Source organism: Phyllopteryx taeniolatus, chromosome 10 (assembly GCF_024500385.1).
Source record: "Phyllopteryx taeniolatus isolate TA_2022b chromosome 10, UOR_Ptae_1.2, whole genome shotgun sequence".
Lineage (NCBI taxonomy): Eukaryota > Metazoa > Chordata > Actinopteri > Syngnathiformes > Syngnathidae > Phyllopteryx > Phyllopteryx taeniolatus.
In genome coordinates, this window is record NC_084511.1 from 5798485 (window position 1) to 5820632 (window position 22148).

The window sequence follows — 22148 nt, forward strand, 5'->3', positions numbered from 1 at the left end:
TATTTTATACCCAATTATAACACTAACCTACCGGTTTCCACTCAACCTTTTCAACTCTGGAATGTTCCAAACAGGTGTTTTTTTTTTTTTTAGCATTGAGAGAATATTTGCAAAAAACAACATTCATCAGTTTGAACATTAAAAATCTTTGTAGTGTATTCAATGAATCATAGGTCAAAAAGGATTTGCAAATCATTCTGTTTTCATTTATGTTTTACACAATGTCTCAACTTTATTGGAATTGGGGTTTGTACGTTGCGATGTGAAAAAAAGGATTACATACTCGTGATGTGAAAATCAGCACATAATTATTTTCCCCTCTCTGTATTGTTTGGACAATTTATAACAGCTACAGTAGAAAATGAACTATGATTAGTAGAGCAGTAGTAGTCCCAAACCAACATTTTCACTTCCGATACCAATATTGCAGCCTTGAATTTTGGCCCATACCGATATCGGTCCGATCCAACATCGGCAATAATCAGACATCCATCCATCCATCCATTTTCTGTACTGCTTATCCTCACTAGGCTCGCAGGCATGCTGGAGGCTATCCCAGGTGACTCTGGGCGAGAGGGGGCTACACCCTGAACTGGTCGCCAGCCAATCGCAGGGCACATACAAACAAACAACCATTTGCACTCACATTCACACGTACAGGCAATTTAGAGTAACCAATTAACATACCATGCATGTTTTTTGGAATGTGGGAGGAAACCATACTTTACTTATTTTGTAGTATGGAATGTTAGAAAAGACATAGATATCTATATAGATATCTATAGATATCTATATCGATATCTATAGATATCTATATAGATATCTATATAGATATCTATAGATATCTATATAGATATCTATAGATATCTATATAGATATCTATAGATATCTATATAGATATCTATAGATATCTATATAGATATCTATAGATATCTATAGATATATCTAGATATATATAGATAGATCTAGATATATATAGATAGATCTAGATATATATAGATATATCTAGATATATCTAGATATATCTAGATATCTAGATATATATAGATATCTAGATATATATAGATATATCTAGATATATATAGATATCTAGATATCTAGATATATATATAGATATCTATATATATAATGTATAATGTGTAACCGGTTTCCCGTGTCATCTTTAATAGTTATCATACAAGAAGTATATAACACTCTGGGCTGCTCTGTGTGTGTTGTTTGAAGGGTTATAATTTACAGTCACATCTGTTCTAATCTTATTAGCATGTCCAACCACGTCCCTTTGCTGGTCACTTATTAATATTACAGCTTGTTCGCTGCATAACACAGCACACCAACATCGCAGGACCCTGCGATGTGACTACTGCTCACATTTACATGATGACGATGCTCTAAAAACATATCGCGCAGCCCTAAGATTGATTATTGGAAATGACTGCCTGTTTCATTTTCTTCAGCAAAAAGTACATTGAACTTGTTCGTGAAATATAGGCCAGTTGGATTCTATAGGTCATTTAAGCTCCGGATGTCACTCACTAGGGCACACCCCCTAAAGGCACACATACGAAGCTAAATTTGAGACATTTGGCTTGTCCAAGTCTGCAGTTATTAAACTTTATAAAAACCTGTTCATTTCAGTTTATAATACAGTACTATTTTTCTTTATTGAAAACATGTAACAATGTTCTTTTGAATGGATTAATGGTATTTCAAATATTTTTTTAATGAGGAAATTTGATTTGATAAACGAGTAAATTGAGTTATGCACTTGGTCACAGAACGATTTAAAACTCGTAAGGTACCACCATTCAAAGAATGAACTATTCGGGTTTTAATTTACAGTTGTGTTAAATAAGGTTTTATGAATTAATTTTAGCATCAGAGTGCTACTTACAGGCCTGACTGTTATGATAGGAATAGGGATATTATTTATGCAATAAATAAATGTTAAGATTACCCTCTTAATGAAACCATATATAGTGGTGTCTTATTGACTCGTTTGGTAACAAAGAGTTTTCATGAAGTGGGAAAAAATTGTAGGGGAAATGTTGACTTTGCCTACATTTCACTAGTGACTGCTAAATCTTCCCTCAACACTCGCGTGCGTCATGGTGACGCGATTGTGACACACATTGACAGAAAAGCAGAACAACGCCAACTCCACAATAAATATGAATTGGAATTAACTAAACTTGTTATTAAGGACAAGTAGTGTGTACACAGAGTCCTGTACCTGTAGCGATCGTCCATGTGCGAGCCCCTGCTCAAGCTTGTGTATGCCTCTGATGGCGGTCCTCCCCTGTAGTCATCATAAACTCCTACAGGGCCGTAGTGGTAGTTTCTGGGCACCGTGGCAGTGGGGTAGTCCCCTCCCATCTGTCTGTATGGACGGTCCAGTGTTGCGCTATAGCCGCACATACCGGACATAGACATGCCGCCATTGATGGACATTGAGTCATTCGGCAGGACTGTGCGTGAGATGGGTTTCTTCATCTGTGACAGAGATTGGAGACAGGTTTTACTTTGAAGTTTTTTCTTTGAAGTTTTTTTCCAGATTAAGAAAACTTCATCCCCACGGGGCAATTTATGCTGGTACACCACAAAATTTTAATTGTGTTACATTAGGGGGGTTTACATGGAGCCTTGTATTCCGATTATAATCAGTTTAGAAGCCCAAACCGAATGAAAATGATTCATATAAACGCCTCAATCGGAGTAAACGAGCCAAATCTGAATGCAATTTCATTCAGTTTCACAGGGGTGGACTATTTCTTTTGCCAAACCGATCAGAAGTAAATATTTATATATATCTAAATCGTGAATCGTAATGGTGCCGGGCTGCACTCCGTCTGCGCATGCTCTGTCTTTAACGTTACTGCACGGTGACGTCGTAGTTTACACACGGAAATATGGCGCCTTCCAACCAGAGCTCACATGTGATGGTTGTTTTTAACTACTTGTAACTTGTTTTTAATCAAGCTGTTGTTTTGATAAAAGTGTAAAAACAGTGCCAGCTACTGTGTTAAGCAGATGACCGACATCCAGCTTGATAAATGACGTGATGTTTACAACGATTTGAGCATGTCACATGGCCGATATATACCCGATCAGAATAGATAACATCACATGTAAACAGTTGACCAGATATCTTCAATCGGAATGACAAAATAGTTTAGTTTGCATTCTTTCAGTTCATATTCTTAGGAAGTTACAACCCACCCCATTGTCAAGCCGCCGTGTGGTTCCTTCTTCAGAAAAGACAGAATGTGCTTCATGGGAGTCGTCCTCTGGTGTGTAGCTCTCGTCTAGAGCGCCGTGTGCTGGGTCCACCATTCTGTACTGTAACAACCCCAACCTCGAATTAAACCCACTAAACATTCACTATAGCCAAACAATAAAACATGTTCATGAACTAACTTAAACATGTACCTGTGTGCTGTGTATGTAGGAGTCTGTCAATTTCAGTCGCTCGATGTCCGCATCCCCTAAACGCCCGTTCTAGAATGTGATAGAAAGAGACGAGTTTAAATTGTGTACAAACACCAACAATTCTACTGAGTAATGTCAGGTTAGGGTAGGGCTTGGCGATTATATGATCGAGATCGAAGATTGTGATAAAATTCCCGTCGATCTCGATTATCAACTGTTTGCATATTTCCTCGATCTAACATGGCTGGATGTGAGTGACAAAGGCCAATCAGAGTCATCCTTTTCCTGTTCAACTTCCGGTTGCCAGTTGTGGGCGTAAACAGAAAACACGGCTGGCGAAATCGAAACTCTGGGTCCAATTCAGCCGTCACACAGAGCGCGCCGCGCCCTTGGCGGCCACTCTCTGCCCATGCGCCGGACCGGCGATGGAGGCAGCTGGCCGGTACACGAGTTTCCAGCGCCGGTTGTGTGGTAGCGTCTCCAAAGCGACCTGGAGCCAACTAGCTAATGTGTAAGGTATGTCGGGGCCCTCAAAAACAGGCAACACAGTTTATTCATTAGAAGAAGTACCACCACCACCCAAGTGATAATGTGGAGAGCACAGTACATGTAGCATTAGCAGTTAGCCACTGGTAACGGTAAAGCCCACCGGACCAAAGCAACAGTCAATCGTTTTCAGGAAGGGTAAAATAGCAAAACTAGTTGTGTACTGTATTATTATTAAAGATGATGCACATTTGAAAGTAGCAATAACAGAATAAAAAATAACAATAGCATCATAACTGGAGAATGACGTTTACAATCCAATTTGTCTTCATTATTCCAGAGGGGGCAGTTTGTTTTATTTTGTATCTTGTACCGCCAAAAATACACAGGACTTCAAACTAGTGCACGGTTTTATTTTTCTACATTTGTTGCGCTGTTGAGTGAAAATCGTTTGCCTTATGGGCTTAGTATGCCAATATCACTTTCGGGTTATTGTTTTAAATATTGACTATGAGGAGTGGTTTTAACAAAATGCATTAAAATATTGAACTACTTTCTAGCTTCTTTAGTTTTCAATGCAGATGCTTTAAAAAACAAAAAAAAGTTTAAAAATGATTAAAAAATAAAAATCGCTATAATAATCAAGAGGAGACTATATAAAAAAAATTTTTTTGCCAGATCGCCCAGCCCTAGGTTAAGGCATTTTTTTCCCCAGTCTATTCTCTTACGAAACACACAACAATAATAAGGTCCTTCAACCATGCTTGTGTGTTTATGGTCTGTGAATTACTGTGAGACATGAGGGAGGACATTCTGGAATACAGCCATTCATCCTTACACCCGACTTCCTCCTCTAATCAGTTACATAATCGATGTCTGTCATCCTGTGTAAACCAGAGACTTTACTAACCCTGAGTAACACTCAGTTTCACGCAACAATAGCTTCAGCTACTCTATCAGCATTAGCCTCAAGATGAATCATTTGGGGATGAATACAACTGGGATTAAATACATTCTGTGGCAGCTCCGACATTTTGAGTATTTCCAAGCATTTTCTGTGGAAATGTACTTTAATGGCAGTGAGGTTTTTTTTTTTTTCTTTAAAATGGGAAGTGGAGGTTCATGAGAAGGGCAAATTTACATAAAATCTGGGCCTTCCCATAAAATCATCTGCTCTGCTCTGAATTCAAAGCAGTGTTCCGAGAACAAGCAAACATTGGTATTATTGTCATTGGAAATTAAATAGTCAACATGAAGCTACACTACCTTCGCCACTGTCTCAGGCTTTATCTTTGGGCCCACCTTCTTATCAAGCGCGTTCAAGGATTCGCACAGTCAAAACAGTCTAATGAATGTCAGTGAGGCCAAAGGAAGAATAATATTTACAGATGGAATTCAAAATTTTCATCTCTGCTGCCAAGAGATGCCTTCGGTGTCTATCTGAATACAGCAAAACATGACCTCAAAGTACAATGACACAGGATCACCAGAAAGTTCAGCGCTTGTTGATAATTAAAAAAAACAGCAGAGGCCTTTACAGACGAGTTGGAAACATAGTAGTAACTGGAGTGGGAAGTACAAAAAGTCATCTACAAAACCACCATTTTCTAGCATTACAGTTTTCAGATTTGTTTTAAAAATTATTCCATCATAATCGTCTCAAATAATATTTTGCCACCTTTATTAGCAACATAGCCCACATACTGATGGCTGCCAAATTGTATACACTTAAAAATTAAAATCCATTTATTTTGCCTATTGGACCATATCATTGAATGACCAATAGACAACTCACAAGCATGCAGAAATTTTTCACTACGACACAGAAAGGGAGAATTAACAAAGGTGAAAAACTTGACTGTGTGCATGCGACAGCAACGACAGATGGCCACATTCCAAAACATGCTGGAACAAGAAGAGGAAAACAACTGAGATTCCATAAGAGGGGTTGACAAAAGGTGCGCTTCTGATGAGTGATGGCATGCTAAAAGTGCACGATGATAAAGATGATGACAACCTCCGACACGTTACCATTAGATGTGCAATGTTTTTTTTACATGGCTGGGACTTGTGCAATGCATTGTAAATGCAGACTGACATATGACGGGACAAACACAGTATAGGAACGGTGGAGAGACTGGTGACTGAGATCAGCATGAGAAACTGATGAATTAATTAAGACGACCGGAAGGCGATGTTACATATATTTGAATGAGGGTATTAGCGTGGTAATATGGAGGCGAAAGGCATCCACAAGAGGGTCTGGACTTTTGGGGTTTTTTTTGTGCAAATTTTGCTAGTGTTACCTGTGTGTGAGGGAGGGGGCAACCCAGCGCCGAAGGGCTGGTGGCAGAGAGGCCCACTCTCCTCCTCTCCTCTTCCAACGCCCTGGTCAGCTGTTCAAACTGCACCTCCTGCTCCCTGACCGACTCCAGCAGAGCTGCTGCGCTCTCGCACTGCTCCATACACACTACACCACCCCGAGGGGGAAGAGGGGGGTGTTACACGTTATATAGAGAAACGGAAGGATCTGGGTTTTATTTATGATTTAAGAAGGCGATTTTTATTTTCTTTACTTATTTTTTTTTTAAACTGTTTGGGGACAGACTACTATAAAATAAAAGGATCACACAAGGCATGGATTAAACAACAGTCATAATGAAAGTACTTGTTACGATTCTTTATGATAACCCCCCTTTTCTCTGACAAACCAAACAACACTGTTCGAGGAAAAGATGCGGGGTGTTTTGACTACAAACATCATTGTTGAGTTGCCGAAAAATGCAAACACACACCAGATAGTTCACTACAATTGTCCATTTCAGTGTAACCATTTGGCCACCGTCCATGTCTATGACATTTGTTGCAGACGTACGCACTGTTGAGCCCGTAAAAAAACATTGCCAAAAATGACATAGCATCTGTAAGTAATTTTTAAGACACTATCAGTTGTGTAATATACATATAACATTATGTATCAGTGAGCTGAACGGTAGTTAGCGTTTTTGTAGCTAAAACAGTCATCACTAGTGCGCCAATCGTGAATGCTAACCTTTTAGCGAAGGCTGATTTTGTTTTCTCAAATTTATACCATACACTCAGTACCAACATGCATTATAAAGATAGAAGTCCAGCCCTCATAAATGAGAATAAAATGCAAGTTGGTCATTAAAAAAAAGAAAAGATTTTGTGTGTGTGTGTGTGGGGGGGGGGGGGGGGGGGGGGGGGTTGGTTACTCGACAAAATATCTTTATAATAATCGATTCTAAAAAGACTAGACAGTGACAAGGCCTACGTCCAATTATATGCAATCATTACATAAAATGCCAAATTACAACTCAGAAGCTCTTCACCAACACACACGCGTGCACACACACACACGCGTGCGCACACACACACGCACACACACACACGCGTGCGCACACACACACGCACACACACGCACGCACGCACACACACACGCACACACACACGCACGCACGCACACTTCTGCTTTTGTTTAGCTCAAAATAAAAATGTTGCTCTAAATTTGATGAGATGGTATACATTGAACCATAAAGTTATTAGTGTTCAAATAAAGTGCTTAACTTCAGAAAAACAAAGTTTGAGTTTCCCCTTTTCTGTTTGGGATATTGACAAAACAGTGAAGTCTCAAACAATTTTACTGTAGCAAATCTTAATTTAACCATTTTAGAGGTTATGTTCGTTCAAAACCTGTTTTGTTTCATGATGGCATTTCTCCGTTTTTAACTCCACTTCCATGCCGAATCTCTCGCTCTCTCTCCCCTGCTACATTTCTCATCTCTGTCTGGGCTGCACACAGTCAGTGGTTATTGCCTGAGATGCTGATTTGATTGGCTGTAGTGGATGGCTGAACTTGCATGTGATTGGTCCGTACGGTTCGTTATTACCGTAAAGCCTGTAATCCTGCGCCGCTGAAAATAGAAGCGCCCTGTATGTCTTGAATAGTAACCTTCTTTTTAGGCTATGATGTGGGTCCGTATAGAACTTCTTTTGGGTCAGCACCTGGAGCCCATAAGCCTGCACTGTAGGCTATAATGACCACCCACAACATGCTGTGTTGGAGAGGGCAGACAGTGTGTGTATGCGTCACACACACACACACAACTGCACAAAAATACACACATGCACACACATTGTGTGTGTCTCTGATAGTAATTGTATACCAGTACTAAAAAAAAAACCAAAATGTTACATTGTGTAATATGAACAAAGATGGATTATTTTGTCACTTTGTAACATTACCCAACATCGATACCTTGTGTTTGTGATTGTAGACATGCTGTTTTGGAATGTTAGTTCCGCTTTTAAATAGAAACATTGCACTTGTAAAAAATAAAAAAATTAAAAAATTAAATTAAAGTGAAAGGATATAAAACTCAGTCACAGGTCATGGGGTCTTGCAACAAAATAATGACCCAGCTAAAAATGCCCAAGAGAAAAATATTGGACTACCAGTATTCTGAAGTGGCCTTCTATGAGCCCTGATTAAATCTTAGATCATCTGTGGAAGGAGCTGAAACATCCTGCCTGGAGAAAGCGTCCTTCAGACCTGAGACAACTGGAGCAGTTAGCTCAAAGAATGAGCCAAAATACCTGCCGAGAGGTGCAGAAGTCTAATTAGACGTTACAAAAATCGTTTGATTGCAGTGATTGCCTCAAAATGTTGGTACCATAATTTTTGTGCAGGCCTGTTTCATAAGTTTATTTTTAGAATAATTATGTTGACCCACAATTCAAAAGCAATGTCTCATTTGCATTGGTTAATTTCATTAAAATTGTATTTATTATTACTTTTGTCAGATTAAAGTTATTTCTGTGACCGCTGTGGGTTTTTCTTTCATTAAGAGTGGGGTACCGACAATTTTGTCCACGTGTATTTCTACACAGTGGTGCCTGAGTCTGCAGTACCATGAGTCCACGCGCAAAAATTATCACTGTGAAGGTTGAAGGCAGAGATTTTGCAGTGACTTGTTTATATTGGAATTATTGAAGTTATTTGATTAAGCATTTTAACCCTAAAAGATACATTATTTGTTGTAAATAAATCATTTTAAGACCAGTTACATGAAATTGGACAATTTTCCGCTGCACACCAGATGCTTTCTCACAGCACACTGGTTGGGAATATCTCAAGTACCGTATTTTCACGACCATAAGGCGCACTTAAAAGTCTTAAATTTTTATGCAAAATGGACAGGGGGCCTTATAATGCGGCGCACCTTATGTGTGCACAGAGTTCCAAAATCTGTAAATGTTGTTGGGTGACTTTGATGAGCGCTCCGCTTGACTGACTGGGAGCATTTCCTGCCGATACGCTGCTTATATAGAGGAAAGGCGGACATGACTGAGGACAGCATGCGGACGTTAAAGGGGGAAGGGTGCGTGTGAAAGAGGACGCTAAAGGCACGCCCACAGTAGGTATATAGCGCCTGTATGTGCATTGTGCAAAACAATATCGGTTTGGCTAAGGACCCCCGAAAATGGCACCTACGAACAGACACGGTTAGGATGCACAGTTTAAACTGCAAGCTATCAGTTACGCGGAGGAACATGGGAACGAGCAGCCGCGAGAGAATTCAAGATCAACGAATCCATGGTTCGCAAGTAGAGGAAGCAGGAAAATAAGCTTCGCCAAGTCAAGAAGACGAAGTGCCTGGCAAGTTACGCCACCATATGCGAATGGATGCTGGATGCCTGGGCTAATGTATCTGCTTTGACGTTTGTCCGAGCTTTCGCGAAAGCCAGCATCATTGCTGAACAGCCCCCCCGGCAACGAGACTGATTCCGACAATGACGAGAGGGAACTCGGCATGTTTAATGGAGAACTTGCCCAGCTATTCATTTCGGATATAGAACATGAGGATTTTGATGGATTTGTGGATGAAGATTGATCAAAAAAATACAGTCAATAAAGTACAACCAAACACAGTTTTGCTCCCAGTGCCTTTTTAAAAACATACGCTAGCATGCATGTTTTAGCGTGCATGCATGCTACCGTATGTTACAAGATAGCGTATGTTTTACCATGCCTGCGCCCAATAATATGGTGCGCCTTATGTATGTCAAATACAGAAATAGACCCCGTAACTGAGACTGCGCCTTTTAATACGGTGCGCCTTATGGTCGTGAAAATACGGTACGTGGTATTTACAGTGATGCTTATGTAGAAAGCCTGTTTGCAGTGATTTATACTTTCAGGAGAGGAACACAATCAACCTAAGAGTCAGCAAACCTAGAAATACACACCTTCACCTGTGGGCGTTTTTTGATAGAAGAGGTGAGCGATCACACCAAGACCAGAGGTGACGCTCTAGTTGCTCATTGGTAGAAACTCAGTGAATCCCCAAGCTCAGAAACAGGACTGCTTGCAGAGACAGAAAACAAAGAGAGAAGTGTTTTAGTGAAGGATGGGCTCATTGGAAAACAGCAACATAGTGAGAAGGCCAAACTATGTGTCAGCGGGGATGTGTTTGCTCTCAAGCAGACCAACCTAGTGTTCAACACCCATCCACCAAGCTCTGCTGTTATCTTGGTTTTGACCCCTCACAGAAACAGACACTTTGTTATACGAGCCCGACAAGTGGCGACTCAGATCCTCTTATCAGTGAGTGAATCCACCCCCAGGAGTCTGGTCAACTGCCCCCCTCCAATACCCAAGGTGAATAAACTCAACCACCGCTTAGCAAACACCTGCATGACCGGTTATTCAAGATAGCAAGAGTAATAGGGGGTGTCTGTTAACTCTTCAAAACGTCTGTGTAGCCAACATGCACAGAGACAGATGGGTACTGTAAATTCAGAGCAATGTGGGTAACAAACTGAGATAATTACATTTCAGGCAGCAGGTGTCTATACACATGGCAGGTGGATTGTTCAAATACCATACTGATGATTAAGTAAGAAGAGAAGTGATGATTCAATTTACGGTTACTGACACAGCATTACAACGGCTTTTTTCTTTTTTTCTTTTTATCTTTTAAGATGAAGCCAGCGGAGTGTCTGTTCCTGTAAGTCAGTACAACGAATGACTCAAGACATCCCATGCTTGGGGGGCTGTGCTCAATGTGTGGAAAGTGAGGAAGATAGGACAGCCTGATGAGAAAACAAGGAGTGGCTGTAGAGTATTTCACAACTCTACAAGGAAATTTGTCTGTACCAAAACCGCTATTTACGCAGAAGGTATAGTCACGTAAAAGCCCCGAAGCAATTACCTCCCACCTGTTGGAGGGATAAGAAGAAAAAAACACTATCCAGTACTGCATGCCCATATACGGTCAAAACCAGGCCTGGGCTGTTTTATACCCTGAGAAGACAGAGCCCCAAACAAATCAAACGAAAAGCATGATTGGATGTGGAAAAAGACAAGAGCAAACAAGGAGGGGCTGGGGAAAGATAAGTAAGGTTATAGGGAATTAAAGATAAAAGCTAATCTTGCATTCCTAAAATTTTCTTCTGTCAATGCTGCATAGCAGCCCACCCACGTGTCCACAGGCAAATGACCTTGCTGTGACCAGTGTTCACCACACAACACTTAATGCTAGTTTACCAGCCCATCCACACACGCACACACGCACAAAAAGATGTCTACTCCTGTCAAACTCACTCATATGAACACTGGCTCCTTCCATATCAATTCGAGACATGAGTGAATAATCATCATCATTAGCGCGTTACACACTCGCTCTTTCAGTAATGAGCATCGCTGTCAGTTATACAAGATGAATTATAAACTGTGAAATTTCTTGACAAGTGCACTCAGGGTTGTTATTGTGTGTCAGAAGAAGGAATTTGCAGCTGTCCGTCTGAGGAGGAGCCTGGCGGAACAATGAAAAGTTTGTGAGAAAGTACGACAAGAGCGAGAAGGACGCTCAATCTCGAGTGCACAGCCATGTTTTTTTTGTACCTCTGACTTCTGTCCTCCATTTGTCTCTCCCATTCACAGCTGTTTCTTTTGGCCTTAGAGGTCTGTGCAAAGTATCGCTGAACAATGAAAACAATTGCCTCTGTCCCACAGCCACTCCCCTCGCTACCCCAACCCAGTTCCTGACAAACAGGATGTTATGTTCGACATCAGAGGCAAGTGCAAGAGATGCAAGAGCTACCGTGGTTAGCCAACAATTACACTTTCGTTCCATGCATGTAGGCACTAAGCATCAAAGCGTCAAGCATGAACACTTCAACTGGTCGGTTTCCACAGAACGATATGATTGGCTTCTTCCTTTAAATGAGTGCTCTGTGGTGAGAAATTCCCCCACAGTTGACCCAACCATAAATTACTTTCACTTCACTAATATTCTACTCAAATTGTCAATTTATTTTCTGCATTTTTAAAAAGTTAATGCCAGGTGTGCGTGGAGTTTGCATGTGCTTCCCGTGCCTGCGTGCGTTTTCTCCAGGTACTCTGGTTTCCTCCCACATCGCAAAAACATGCATGGTAGGTTAATTGACGACTGCAAGCTGCCCGTAGGTGTGAATGTGTGTGGAAATGGACGTTTGTTTATATGTGCCCTGCGATTAGCTGGCGACTAGTTCAGGGTGTGCCCCGCCTCTCGCCCAAAGATAGCTGGGATAGGCTCCAGCACCCACGACTCTAGTCAGGAAAAGCGGCACGGAAAATGAACGAATGAATGCCAGGTTTAACCTCTGCACTCAATCGTGACATTTTGTCCTTGAGGGGTTGAACGATTTAAGATTAGGGACGTACCAATCACTTTTTTTTTTTTGTTTTTGTTTTTTTTTGAGTTTGAGTCACTTGATTTAAAACAGGGTGTCCAAACTTTTTCCTCCGATGGCCACATACAGAAAAATCTACGGATACAAGGGACACTGATGTTCTTTGACTTTATTAAAAATGCTAAAACCATTGCATCAAGCAATTATATATCAGTTATTTTGAAAAAAATCTGTCACAATAGTCTGTTAAAGGTGATGGGAAAATAGTTCAGGATTTTTCATGATTTCTGTATTCCCTAGATTTGAGCCACCTAAAAACTTGGCAGCAATCAAATCTCCTCTCCACATTCAGAATCAAAACAAGAGGGAATTGCAGTAAGCTGAAATTTCTGAAAGCTGTTACTTGAGTATCATTATTTTGATTTTTTTTCCCCAGAAATTGGACCTTGATATTTAGCAAAAAAGTGGAGGTTTCTATTTTAGTTGTAAATACAGGTCAATCTCAAATTATAATTAGAAAACCTACATCTACAGCTCAATTAAAAAACAGATAGATTCACTACACAGCGTAAACTATTTTATGATTTTATTTATTATTTTGATGATTTTAGCTTACAGGTAACAAAAACCCACATTTTACCATCACCGAGAAATTTGAATGTTACATACGAAACAGTCAAAAAGATTTTTCTATGGAAATGAGGTTGGAATTGGCCTTCTAAAAAGTATTTTCTTGTGTTAAATGAAGAGTTATAGTTAGTTCACTTTTGGAATTGTAATGGATGGAATACAATGAACGCCCCTTCAAGCCATAGTTTGGACATTTTCTCATCAAAAATGACACATTTGGCTTGTTTTGTTAAAATCTATCATTGTTAAAATCAATCTATTTAATACTTAATTGCAGAAGGCAGCTCATCAGCTATGGAGGTAAGTATACGTGCAGATTTAGATCGTCCTAATGACGCAAGAAGTCAAATCACAGTGTATTGCGCATACGCTCGTAGTCCTGAAACACCACAGTCCAAAGCACACGAGTGAGCTGATGTCTGACGAGATTTGCTGACGTCGCCTGTGACATCCGGCGATATGAACAAATGGGAGGCCACCCCAAAATCCCAGAATTGTGTGCCCTTTAAAAGTTGTTGTCAAACACCAAATTTGACATACACTACATTTCATTCAGGGGGACAAAAACAACAAACAAAAATTATCCTACACCTTAAAAATTAAGAAATGAAAGCAAACACGACTTCGACAAGTGCTGAAAATGTCAAGGAAAAGGTTTGCTTTAAAAGGTTGCGCATACACACATACTACTCTAACAGCTGATCACATCATGAGTGTCATAGTTTCACCTGATTCTGAAACATCAGTCACCATGACTCACCCAGGCCTGCCAGACATCTGTGACCATTCGCACATAAGCAACAATATGGCATTTGTCGACTTCATGAAACCCCACAGCAAATGCACTGTCAAAACGAAAATATTGTATCTCTCATTAGCTTGCTGTTGAGTTTTGTCAGCATGATGCCACTGGCGCGAGTTGGAGAAAAGCGTGGTTAGTAATGGGATTGAAGCTTTAGCCCACCAATCCACTAAGCTCCTCACAAACATACATGTTCACATACATTAGGGCTCTTTCGCTTAACCTGCACACCTTAAGAGACCACACATAGAATAGCAGCCATCAACAGTCAAAACAAGCTCACATCAGAGGTTTAGGCTAATCAAATTAACTAAAAATACCAATTACTACTTTCCTGGTAGCCATTTCATTAAAGTTTGACTCAGTGATGTATAGATTCATCTTTTTACATGTTCTCCCCGTGCCTGCATGGGTTTTCTCCAGGTACTCCGGTTTCATCTGACATCCCAAAAACATGCATGGTAGGTTAATTGAAGACTCTAAATTGTCCATGGGTGTGAATGTAAGTGCGAATGGTTGTTTGTTTACATGTGCCCTGCGATATGGTAAACAATACATTTACCATAATTTCTCGTGTATAATGCTCAACGATGTATACTACGCACCCCCAAAGTTAAGCTCAAAATTCGGGAAAACCCTTGCACCTATGTATAATGCATTTTTACAATGCATGATTTTGCTTTAACCCATATGATCAAAATATCTGAATTTTGTTAGTTTGTTTCAAATAATTATTCCGAAGTTAAGCACTTTATTTGAACACGTAATACTCTCTTTTTTTATTCACTTGCTCTTATTTTGAAATTCACAGCCCTACTTTTATTGAGTAAATGAGAAAACCGTTGTGCTCATATATTGGATTAACCATGCAGAATTTGTAAAATGGGTACAATCCTTTTAAGAAAACATGAAGGACCAGGCGAAACATTAGATTTTATTTTAATGGGATTCAAATTAAAACACACTCAAGCATTTCAGAAAAGCAATCTCATTAAACAAAACATAACCATAAAGACAATGTTCATTGTTTAGTCATCAGTCATATTTATAAAAAAAAAAAAAAAAAAAAACATTTCACAAATTCTGCCAGGGTATGTAAACTTAGGACCACAACTGTACATATATGCAGTTATACGTACCTGTCATATTGGAAAGAAGGTTTCATACACCGGTTTCATAACCTCTAGATGGCAGTGGCATTTTTTAATGGAAGTGTACAGCTTTTTCATAACCTGTTGATGGCACCATACATTTATAAAATATGAAAGTTTTTTTTTTCATTTTCCCCTATACCTATGTATAATGGGACGGTGGACGACTGGTTAGAGCGTCTGCCTCACAGTTCTGAGGAGCGGGGTTCAATCCCCGGGCCCGCCTGTGTGGAGTTTGCATGTTCTCCCCGTGCCTGCGTGAGTTTTCTCCGGGCACTCCGGTTTCCTCCCACATCCCAAAAACATGCATGGTAGGTTAATTGACAACTCTAAATTGCCCGTAGGTGTGAATGTGAGTGCGAATGGTTGTTTTGTTTGTATGTGCTCTGCAATTGGCTGGCAACCAGTTCAGGGTATACCCCGATGATAGCTAGGATAGGCTCCAGCACGCCCGCGATCCTAGGGAGGAGAAGCGGCTCTGAAAATGGATGGATACCCATGTATAATGTGCATTCTTGACTTTTGACAATTTTTTGGGGAAGAAAATGCACATTATGCACGAGAAATTACGGTACATAGTTATTTTTTATTTTAGCGTTGGTCTTACCATGCAGCTATGCAGTTGGTGGTTACGTCATGTGCGTAACTGCTCTTCTGCAAACAGCACTATTGATTTATGACCTCGTTTAAGTGCAACCAGTGTGCAAAAAGCTGGCTTGTCACAAAATAATTCACACTTGTTAAACTTCTATTGGATGTGAAGTCGTTTGAATGTGTCAAAATTGCTGACCTTTCTGTCGTCCTCTCAACTCTGACGATGCAGTTCAGCGAGGCGGCTTTCGATACCAGGCTTTGCAGACTTCTTTCTAAGTATCTTTCGGCTCGCCCTTAGGGGCATGTAAGCAAAATGTTTTCACATTGTGTTTCATTGTCTGAAAGCCTGCACAGCTTTAGGGACAAAGATGTTGTTCCTTCTACACGCTGTGCTGCATTGGGCCAACAGAAGCAGAGCAACACTGTGTGTAAATGCGTCTCCATCTGTCTGTTACATGCACTCTATCGTGGTGCGTCCACTGTGGGCGCAATGCAGGAGTGGGGGTCGGAGTTATTGTAGGCAGCCAGACTAGACTGCAGTTCCATAGCTCCTCAATGAGTAGACTTAACTCTGTAAATGTAGTTCTGCCTGTGTCGAGCAGAAACCTCCGATTGTATCTTTATCAGAGCGGACTTGGTGCGTGAGAATTAACTGTTGCGATAAACCCGTATTTTAAGTAGCACTCCTGATATAGTGTTGTTTCGTTCACGAACGTTTCGTTGAAAAGAACAAATCTTTTCAGTAAACGTAATGAAATGAATTAGTTTATGAAATGATTTCGTTCTTTGAGATCTCCCGCCGTTAGCCAGCCCACTCAGACCGGAAACAGAAGCGTTCGAGTCTGAGACGCGCAGCTGGTGCGGTAGAGGAGATCCAGTCAATTTTCAAAATAAAAAACATTGACACGCAAATTGCAATACAACAGAAATTATATAAATTGGTCATTTTTTCTCTCCGGCCTGGTAACAAATGCCTCACCAGTACGCGGACTGATGGTTGGGGACGACTGTCTTAGAATACAGTCAATGATAATACAGTCTGTTGTTCCTGCTGTGCTTGCCTTGGCCTCTTCGGGCCAATGCGGTGCAATGCATGCATAGAGCATTGGTATTTATTCTCTTGAAAAAAAAATAATCAAATATGTTTTCGTCTAAATTAACGTGATTTTATGATTCCTTTTTCCCCAGATCATATTGACAACTGCCCTCATCATTAAAATAAATAGAAAAAAAATTACAGCTAATCCATGTGATCGGTATCAGCAGTAATCTGCAGATCAAATTTATGGATCATTGGTATCGGAATATGCAGTATAAAACCCTGATCGGAGCACCCCTACTAAACCTAAAGAGTAGTTAAGAGTAGCTGCCTGCCTGCTACAAGTGTTGGAATGCACCGAGTTTTAATTCTCCAACGTTGCACTGTGTGAAAATGATCCACTGACCATTTAAGATCTATATTTTGTTATTGCACTAAGTGGAGTTTCTGAACTCTTTTTTTTTTTTTAGATTCTATTAAATTTACAGCACGGTGAGTTGACTGGTTAGCACATCTGCCTCACAGTTCTGGGGACCGGGGTTCAAATCCCGGCCCCGCCTGTGTGGCGTTTGCATGTTCTCCCCGTGCCTGGGTGAGTTTTCTCCGGGCACTCCGGTTTCCTCCCAAATCCCCAAAAATGTGCGTGGTAGGTTGATTGATGACTCTAAATTGCTCATAGGTGTGAATGTGAGTGCTAATAGTTGTTTGTTTCTATGTGCCCTGCGATTGGCCGGTGACCAGTTCAGGGTGTACCCCGCCTCCCGCCCGAAGATAGCTGGGATAGGCTCCAGCAGCCCGCGACCATAGTGAGGATAAGCAGTGAAGAAAATGGATGGATGGCTGGATAGTTAATTTAAGACAGGATATGTAAATTGCATTTGTTTGCATTGTTATTTTTTGCTTCACTATTGAAAGCAAATGGTTTACCTTTGTGTTCAATCAAAGAGAGACATTTACAAACATCTGCTTTTACTTTAGAAAACAACGATCAACATTGTTACCCATTTTCTTACAAGTTATGGACGAAAGCAGTTACTGAATCATAATCAATTTGTGTTTGTGCATTTTCTGCACTGTCAATATCAAAGTATTGTTTTTGAATAAAAGGATGGAAATTATTTTTTATCCCATTCATTGATTAATTGAAAAACAACAGATTAATTGATTATTAAAATAATCCTTTGATGCAGAGCTACTTATAGCCATATAAAAATGGTATCATATTGGTATACGTTCACTCAAGTAAAATATGTAAGACAAATCCGACAGTTTTGGTGTGCGCTCTATTTTCTTAATGCATTGCCAAGGTATGTGATTGGGAGTCGGTATCGACAGATTCAAAATCATGTGACTCATTCTCGTACTCTGCTACAGAAAAGTTAGATAAGTATATGTCTATGTTTTGAAAAAAATAATATTTTTTTTATGTATCACATTCAAAAACGTTTGTGAAATGGTTGACAGTAAATACCAAAACAAGTTTGCGCAGGACCCACCGGACGGGTTGACAAACTAACAGACCTAAGCTGGAAGAGGACCACCACCCAAAAAGATGTCTCAGTTGCGCAAACGAAGCAAACACACGAGATAAGATATCTAGGTCAATAGACACACACACACACACGACTGTAATAAGGAACAGAACCTAGTTCAGCTGTTAAACTAACAGTCATGTGAGCTCCGATTTCCCATTTCAACAAGCCTCTGGAATCCTGGCTGCCCAGCCGTTAGCAGTTGCACATCTAGGAGCGTCGTTGAATGTTAAAGATAGCAGCGTATAAACTTGGCCGCTAACAGTTGACCAAAGCCCCCCCCCCCCACAAAAAAGAATAAATACTCCTCGAACAAAAGGAGCGCCTGAGATACACGGCGTCGTTACACACAAACACTGGCGCGGTGATAAATGACAACGTTGGACATCAAATCAGGCCCACACGGCTTGAAGTGGCCGTGTGACCTGGTTCGGCTGTCGCGCTACGTTAGCATCACAATAAGCCACGACGGAGAGAGCGAGAAAGACAGCTAACGCTAGCCTAGCAACCGCTCGGATTTAACGGTCGTTTCGCTCGCTCGCCGTTATAGTTACACACGTAGTCAAAGCTCAAGGACGACGGCGTGTGGCTTTTATTCTCTTATAGTGTGAAGTGTGTCCGAAAGGAAAGGGGGGGAACACACTTCGAAAGCCCTATCGGTGGTCTCCCGGTGGACGTGACCACTCCTTTTCCCAACGCTGCAGTGCAGCCACTATTTTCGCGACAAAACACCGCTATATTACCAATTTAGCAGCCTTTATACATGCGTTTACCTTATCGTCAGAATGTCCCCAGACGCCTTATGGATTATTCCGTTTAGTGTGTGTTTTGTCTCCCGTCTTTCTCCCCTCCTTTCCTGGCCTCTGGGTCAAGCTTGTTTGGAGCAGCCAGCCAGCCAGCCAGGCGACATCAGAGAGGTTTCTTCAAAGAGGGGGCGGGGCCATTTGAGCGCTTTTACCGTAAAGGACAAAAAACTGCGCGTGGGAAATTTATCGTTCTGCGCTGTTTGGTAAGAACGTTTGACCATATTTCATATCATTTTCAGTTTACTGGTCTCCCCCGGGATGAAATTCGTCTCAGACAGGGGGAAAAAAAGCCACATTACAAGAATGACATACAAGGGAAACAATACCTAACAAAAAAAACTACATCAGTTTAAAAGACAGTAGAGGATTAGGTACAGAGCAACACCAGACGCTCCTACCCATGCGTTTCCGCACATACACTTCCAAACACGCCATCATAGCGTCCACACAAGTATCCACGGACTAGGGGCGTCTAACGTTGACCAATGATTTGTGGAAACAAATAAGCGTTCGCACAACCCCTCGCCCCCACACCCCCACCCTTGACAAATAAGTTCATTTCTAGGACAAAATACAAGTCACAGGATAGTAGATACTCAAAATACATGGAACACAGTCGAACAAGTCAACGACATTTATACAAAAGGAACCAAATATTAAACTGATAAGATATAAAAAACAAATTCTGTTAAAACAAAACAAAAAATTATTTGATCCTCAAGCAACATCTTTCAGATGAAAAGTACCAAATGGATATAATAAAGCCCAATAGAAATAATTAAACACAAACAAAAATAAAACAATGAAATGAAGCGATAACCTGACATTAACTTCTAAATAAGTGTAACATTAGTTCCTTATAAAATGAAATCTGACTTTTTTCTTAGGAAATCAATTCAACACACTAGTACAAATACATTTATTTGACATTAGTGTCCTGCAGTTTAAGCATTTATTCAACATCATACTAGCACTGCCATTTCAGCATTTGTTCAATATTTTTATTATTATGAATTTAGATGTCATCGTGTTTTATCATTTTACGATTTGTGTAAAGAACAAATATGTGGTTAATTCCAAAATAATAATCTATGGTTTTAAACCACTTTTTTAGAGGAAAGATCCAAGTGTCCTCCAGATGCATTCATTCAAAATTGTAAAAAAGTAATCCAAATTTAATCCAATGTAATTAGTTACATTACTTTGAGAAATTAATTGAAATAGTTACTATACTAATACATTTTCAACAGTAGTAGCCACAAGTGCCAGTAGCACTTGTTTGCTCAATCTATGGCTATGAATGAGTAATTTGGGATTTAAAAGATGTTAAAATATGAAAAAACTGGCTGCCTCCCTTCTCCTCCCACTTCTTGTCCACATAAACTCACACTGATGTCATTTCATTGATTGCCCAAGAACAATAGCCCGGGAGGAAGTGTGGCTCGTGGAAATACACGCACATTCCACAGCTGCATGACACACACACACACACACACACACACACATACATACACAATAATAATAATAAACCTAACACAAGACCCGTCCACTGCAGTCTGACCAGAAGAAATACCCTCTACTTCAAAGAGTTGGTGTGATGATGCATGGCATGCAAAACGATATTTAATTGGCGTTACTGGTTTTGTATTTGTTGTTGTTTTAAGATAATTAAATGTGGGGGGGGGGGGGGGGGGGGGGGGCGCAAGGAGTGATAAGAGGAACATGCAAGGAATTTCCCTGTTTCAGAGAGGATGACGCATTGATGCTACATCAGGGTGGGCAAAATTTGATTTTTACAATGGACAGATCGGCCACGTCATTGTAGGTTAAAAGCGAAAACTAAGTTAAAATGTGCATTGAAATACACTATTTTAATAAAAAATGTTTTTTATTAATTCATAATGAATTTAATTATAATTAAAAACGAATCAAATAAAATTAATGAAAATGTGAAATTTACAATTGTTTGTGTCACAAATAGTTTTAATTATTCAAAATAGTATACAGTGCCGTGAAAAAGTATTGGCCCCCAGGGACAAGTCTCGATCGAGTGCTTTGGGTGGGCTGAGCCCATGAACAAATTTTGGAAAGTACCCTTCTGAAATTTGATCAAACTTCTTCGACCTTGAAAGAGGCCCATTGGTGGACGACCCAAAATAGGGCTAGCCCAGATAATAATTATATCTATTTGTCCATTTATTCAATACATTATAAAAGTCTGGTTTATTGTCAGAAAACCTTTTGTAACGGTATGAGTATTTCATCTCAGAGGAAAGGAATGTTAAAAACATTTTAGCTAGTCTCTTGCTCTATTAAAGAAGAAATTTGTTGTTTATAAGGTCACCTTTTGCTTTGAGTAATAGACAACACTGTTGGAAATGCAGTATACAGTATAACAACTACACAAAAAACAAATGAAGACAAACTCATTATCATGCAATGATGTATTTTTTTAGTCTCTCACCTTCACCTTCTTTTTCAAAAATATTGTCCATCCATTGAAAAGCAGACATCTGCAAACAGTGTTTCATAAGGTGTCCTATCCTGTCGTAAAATTAGCTTTAACACAGCTGGAAATGTGTGTAGCGGTTCACACCATAGTTATGAAGACAATACTATCTACTCCAGCACGCTATAGCAGCCCGGCTAAACCAATACAACAAATATTACTGGACTCAAATGTAAATGCTCAGTGGGTTGAATTAAAACAAAAATGGAGGTGGCCGCATAATGCCCCGGGGCCATAGTTTGCCGATCCTGCTTTACATTGTGCAGTACAAACATGAGTCACAGTAATCATAATACTAAATAGCAAGGGTGTCATCTAGAGGTTAAAACTGAAAGCACCGTCTGTTACACACACACACACACACAAAACTGTTGTAGAAAAAAAACAAGTATTTATTCATGTGCAGTTGACAGAGCCACAAAATGTTAATAATCCGACAGGAACAAGGGGAAAGAACAGTACAAAAGTACAAA

The 22148-nt window shown here is 40.1% G+C and overlaps 1 protein-coding gene across 9 annotated transcripts in view; it reads right to left on the reverse strand.

Annotated features, from left to right (window-relative positions):
• Positions 1–19292, reverse strand: part of LOC133484552 (catenin delta-1-like) — a 40539-nt gene extending 21247 nt beyond the window's left edge. For 4 of the 9 annotated variants that reach the window (XM_061787322.1, XM_061787324.1, XM_061787319.1 and 1 more), the window contains exons 1-6: positions 19134–19291; positions 10186–10300; positions 6222–6385; positions 3430–3498; positions 3220–3339; positions 2234–2493 (exon numbers count right to left, since the gene is read on the reverse strand). In XM_061787322.1, coding sequence (XP_061643306.1) covers positions 2234–2493; positions 3220–3339; positions 3430–3498; positions 6222–6380 — 608 coding nt within the window. In that variant the 5' untranslated portion in view covers positions 6381–6385; positions 10186–10300; positions 19134–19291. Of the gene's footprint in view, positions 1–2233; positions 2494–3219; positions 3340–3429; positions 3499–6221; positions 6386–10185; positions 10304–19133 lie in introns of all 9 variants that reach the window. The other 5 variants (XM_061787320.1, XM_061787325.1, XM_061787327.1 and 2 more) reach the window with 5 other exon arrangements.
• Between the last annotated feature and the right edge of the window lie 2856 nt (positions 19293–22148).